The sequence below is a fragment of the Littorina saxatilis genome, unplaced genomic scaffold (genome assembly GCF_037325665.1).
Source record: "Littorina saxatilis isolate snail1 unplaced genomic scaffold, US_GU_Lsax_2.0 SUPER_12_unloc_2, whole genome shotgun sequence".
Taxonomy (NCBI): domain Eukaryota; kingdom Metazoa; phylum Mollusca; class Gastropoda; order Littorinimorpha; family Littorinidae; genus Littorina; species Littorina saxatilis.
The window spans coordinates 4,204-9,335 of NW_027125700.1; the positions used below are offsets into that span (position 1 = coordinate 4,204).

A 5,132-nucleotide genomic window follows, 5' to 3' on the forward strand; every position below is an offset into this window, starting at 1 on the left:
AATGTTGCTGTTTAGTTGTGAACAATGTATAATCACAGTGCAACGAAACACTGACAGTGAAGTGAGAAAACATTGCTGTGTGTATGACTTTATTGTAATTTTCATGGTGGAATGCCAGAAAGATTTCCTGTCGGTTCAAGAAAAAGGTAAGATAAAACCATTTCGTTTCCCTTAAGTTGTACAATAAAAAAAATTACCCTCCATCCTGGCTCTCTAATTATAGTTTTTTTTAATCCTGTCATGTTATATCTCCTATGTGAACCATTTTCTTATTGTTAAACAACTTTTTTAGCACTATTTTTTGACAAACCTATCAGAGGTACATGGTTGCAGAATCCTTCCTGTCAAATGTTAAGAAAATGTTGCATGCCACAACACGCTATACTTTGGATAGGTGGTTGTGTCTCTGATTACTACACTAAGTCCCTTTCTACTCGCTGCCACAAACATGCATCTGATATTTACATGGTTATGGCCCATGGCAAGCTCTATCAGAATGTATCAGACCATTCCTCCGGGCCACAAACAGCTATTAAAAAGATAGCTGGTTGTGGCCTGTGGAAGTTCCCTGAGTTGTTTCGCGGGATACAGGCCACAATAGTGTAGGTTGCTGTGCACGGTTTTGGCTCAACCTTTGATCGGGTTTTCAGTACAATTCTACACGGAAGATCCCTTTATTGTTTTTATTTTAATTTTTTGGCATGTTATCATTATCTTTTTTTTTCAAGGAGCTTACAAATAAAAGAAAACAGTATTTTGCTTGCTTTCCATGATTTTGGCGAACTTTTACATTAAAGTACATATTTTTTCCTCAGCATCAAAACTTCAATCACAGATTTATAAGAACGTCCATTTTGGAGATACATGGTTGTGGCTCTGATGCATCGTTATGCCAAAATAGCCGGGATCTTCCCTCTCCCCCCCTCTCCCCCCCCCCTCTCTCGTCTCTCTCTGTCTCTGTCTCTATGTACCCTCCCCCCACCTCTCTCTCTCTCTCTCTCTCTCTCTCTCTCTCTCTCTCTCTCTCTCTCTCTCTCTCTCTTCTCTATCTCTCTCTCTCTCTCTCTCTCTCTCTCTCTCTCTCTCTCTCTCTCTCTCTCTCTCTCTCTCTCTCTCTCTCTCTCTCACCGTCCATCTTCTCCAGGCGCACCGTAGACGCGATGAGACCGAGCACCATGATGACGGGACACACCACCAGCCAGCACGCCCACAGGTAATACTTGACCCACCTCCAGGGCAGATAGACCATGACGTGCGTGCCCACCATCAGCTCCACGTCCACCAGGAAGTGACGCACGCCGTAGAGCCAGACCACCGCAGCTAGCTGCGCCAGGAAGAGCAGGAAGACGTTGAAGCTGAAGAGGTGGTAGTTGAGGACCTTGACGATCCTCACCCCGCCCTGCGTCACCATGGGCAGGCTGAGCAGAAAGTAGACCACGCAGGAAAAGAACCGCACCAGCTGTCTGTGCCCCAAACAAAATGTATTGCGGATAAGATTCATATGAGGTTACCCTCGTGGAAATTCGGGCCGTTTTCTCCCATGGGAAAGGGAGCTGCCATACAGTATACGGCGCTACCCATTCTTTCTTTATTTCTTCCTGCATGCGCGTATTCATGCTTTCAAGCCCTGAGACTTTCGCTGTGAACTTGGGTTCTTTATCGTGCGCATGCCAGCATACGATGGTGTTCAGACACCGAGGAGAGTATTCCATTTGATTATCGCAACAACCCTAATGTGGGATTAGGTTTCAATTTTTGTTTTCCACAACAACGTTTTGTTAAAAAAAAAAGACCAAAATATACTGTCAGGGCTCCCCAAACTGCACGTCCCTGCGTCATATACGCACTTGAAGCCAAAAACAAGTACTAGAAGTTCCCTGAGGGGGTCCCGGGACGCCGCACTGAACCTAAAGAAAGCGGGTCCTGGGACGCACTACATTTCCTTTATTATGCGTCCCAACTACCCCCCCCCCCCCCTACCCCCCCTACCCCCCCCCCCCCCTCACTCGCCCATCCCACTCACACACCTGTGGAAGCGCAGCGAAGGGTTGAGGTCCTTGAGGCTCTCTATGACGGTCTGGATGCGGATGACCTCCGTGGAGCAGCCCAGCAGGAAGATGAGGAGGAAGAACACGCCGGACCACAGGCGCGCGTTGGGCTGCAACAACAGGGCGTAAGGCTGCGCCTCGAAGATCAAGCTCCACCCGCTTTTGGACACCTCACTCATGGGCACATCTAGATACCTGGTCACGAATCCCCACCGACACAGAATTAGTTTTACTTTTTAAAGGCGATGAAAACTGTGAACAAGATTTTAAATAAATCGACGTCGTCGTGGAATTTTGGTGGAACTTGTTTTAGACAGCGTTTCAGGTGAAGAAAAAAACCGTCTTTTTTATGAAATAGTGTTGATATGTGTTCCTACTATGTATAGAAGGATACACTAATGTTAAAGCATGTATTGCCAATCGTATTTACAAGAATAGTACTCATGGAGAATGATTTACTTAGTCTAAAGCACAAACACATAACAATCACCAAGAATAGCGTTATGCCAAACTTCCAAGACGACGTCGAAATGTGAACCTTAGAACCTTCTCTTTACAGTGATAGCCCTGAATGTAAATCGTTCTGAGCATGGAGCTTTACAGTGATAGCCCTGAATGTAAATCGTTCTGAGCATGGAGCTTTACAGTGATAGCCCTGAATGTAAATCGTTCTGAGCATGGAGCTTTACAGTGATAGCCCTGAATGTAAATCGTTCTGAGCATGGAGCTTTACAGTGATAGCCCTGAATGTAAATCGTTCTGAGCATGGAGCTTTACAGTGATAGCCCTGAATGTAAATCGTTCTGAGCATGGAGCTTTACAGTGATAGCCCTGAATGTAAATCGTTCTGAGCATGGAGCTTTACAGTGATAGCCCTGAATGTAAATCGTTCTGAGCATGGAGCTTTACAGTGATAGCCCTGAATGTAAATCGTTCTGAGCATGGAGCTTTACAGTGATAGCCCTGAATGTAAATCGTTCTGAGCATGGAGCTTGCCACGTGAGCAGAGAAAGGAAACAAACTTGCCTTGGACTCGGATGGCATTATCTGCAGAAAACAAGATTATTTTTGTATAATATATATTTTTTAAATGTATCGATTAAACATTAGATTTCTTTTCTTTGAGCTGTGTGACGTCGGAGTCCGACACAAACTCATAATTATTTGGGCGGAAAGCCGAGACTACAAAGGAGTGCATGCTTGTGTGCGTTCAGTAGCAACAAAATAAAATGAAATCGATTGATAGGTCTACAAATAAAATAAAAAGCAACTCACCTTGCCACGAATCCCACGGAGGAGAAGACGACCAGGCCGGCCATGAGGCTAATGGCAATGTTGGCGGCGGCCATGATGGCAGCGTACATGACGAGGTCGGCGTGGAAGACGTTGTAGCTTGCCAGGCAGAGCAGCGAGCCCGTGGACAGCGACAGCGTGTAGAGCGTGAAAGTCACGGCGTCACTCCACACACGGGGCGTCAGCAGCTTGTTGACGTCCAGGGCCATGTAGGCCGTCACCCCTTCCGACGCCCCGTCCATGTCCGAGGCCCTGACGAGCAGCACGGTGATGGCGATGACGGCGTAGGTGAGCGTGACGTACTCCACCTTGACCAGACTCCGCAGCCCCTTGACCAGCGCCAGGTAGATGAGTACGTAGTTCAGGCACAGGCACAGGACCAAGCGCCAGTCCAGCGTCCCCAGGTTGGCCAGGTCGTGCGGCCCTTTGTCCACGCCCAGCACGCCGCGCATCAGGAACTCCCTGGCAGGGATCACCCGCTTGATGCCGTGCCGCTCCGCTTCGCTCACGTCCCACAGGGCGGTGATGCGTTTGGGGGTGGAGTTGGTATTGTAGCACGCCCCGTCCGCCTCCGCCGCCCAGCCTGACGCGATGCAGGCCGACGCGTTGGAGGGAAGCAGGTAGTCCCGGCAGTAGTCCGTGGCCCACTCCTTAGAGCAGTCAGCCCATGGCAGCGGACTGCGGAAGGAGGCGAAGAAGTAGAAGAGGGCCCAGCTGAGAATGACGTTGGAGTAGGTGGACAGCAGCACAGAGTAGACCAAAATCCCGAAGCCCACGCCTTGAAAGAGCGGACAGAACTCCCAGCAGGTGGCGGGGCCGTTGCTGGTGAACTGACCCAGGGCTAGCACCATGGTGGTCAAGGGTATGCCCACGACGGTCATGGCGATCATGTAGGGCAGCAGGAAGGCCCCTCCTCCGTCATCTTTCATCAGCATGGGGAACAACCAGACGTCGCTCAGACCGATAGTGTTGGTGATCTGGGCCACGAGGAAGTTGGCCTGACTCTCCCATCGCCCGCGTTGGACCAGCTCACCGGGCCTGCGCCGACACAGCCCCTGCTCAAATAGTCTCAACATCTTGGGCGATTTCTTTTTTCAAAGTTGGCACAAAGTCACAAGCAACTAAAACCGTGTCAATGATTTTTTTTCTCACTGCCACTGCTCGAATAGTTGTCTCAACATCTCACGCGATTTCTCGTCACATTCAAAGTCGGCACAAAGTCACAAGCAGTTTACGCCTTTTTCTTTGTATTTGTTTGTCCGCACAGTCCTTGCTTGAACAGTCTTGAGTGCTGATTCCTCCAATTCTGAACCAGTACGGACTTTGCGCGAAGATCGAGTTCTTTCTCCTCAAATTCAGAGTCAGCAAAAAATCACAAGCAATTGATGCCATTTCAATAGTGTGTTTTTGTGGGTTTTTTCCTCCTCGAACAGTCGGTTTAACATCTTGAGTGCTGTTTGCTCAAATTTGGTACGGACTGTGCTGGAAGATTGAATTATTGCTCCTCAAACACAGATTCGTGCGCTGAACGAGTCAGTTCATTATCTTGAGTGTTTTGTACTGTTTCCTGTTGTCTGTAGGTTGATGCTTGTACAATCTGCATACAAACAAACGTTGCAACCCGTTGAGTGTTTTTCCTCACGTTTTGTTTCGCCAAGAAAGACGAGTAGGTACACAGATATGTCCTTTTGTCTCTGACAGTTGTTCACACTCGGGAGAAATAGAGATAGTGGTCTGCGTCAACTTACACTGTGCATACATGAGGGTGCACACATTTCTGCCAAGCTCTCT

General features: G+C 48.3%; 1 protein-coding gene across 1 annotated transcript; it reads right to left on the bottom strand.

Annotated features, from left to right (window-relative positions):
• Positions 1-1,135: 1,135 nt before the first annotated feature.
• Positions 1,136-5,132, bottom strand: LOC138954173 (sodium- and chloride-dependent neutral and basic amino acid transporter B(0+)-like; the record flags this gene model as incomplete). The annotated part of the gene is given in 3 exon segments (XM_070326076.1): positions 1,136-1,463; positions 2,028-2,243; positions 3,324-5,132. Coding segments are annotated over 3 exon segments (1,638 nt in total), but the record flags the coding sequence as incomplete, so codon positions are not given.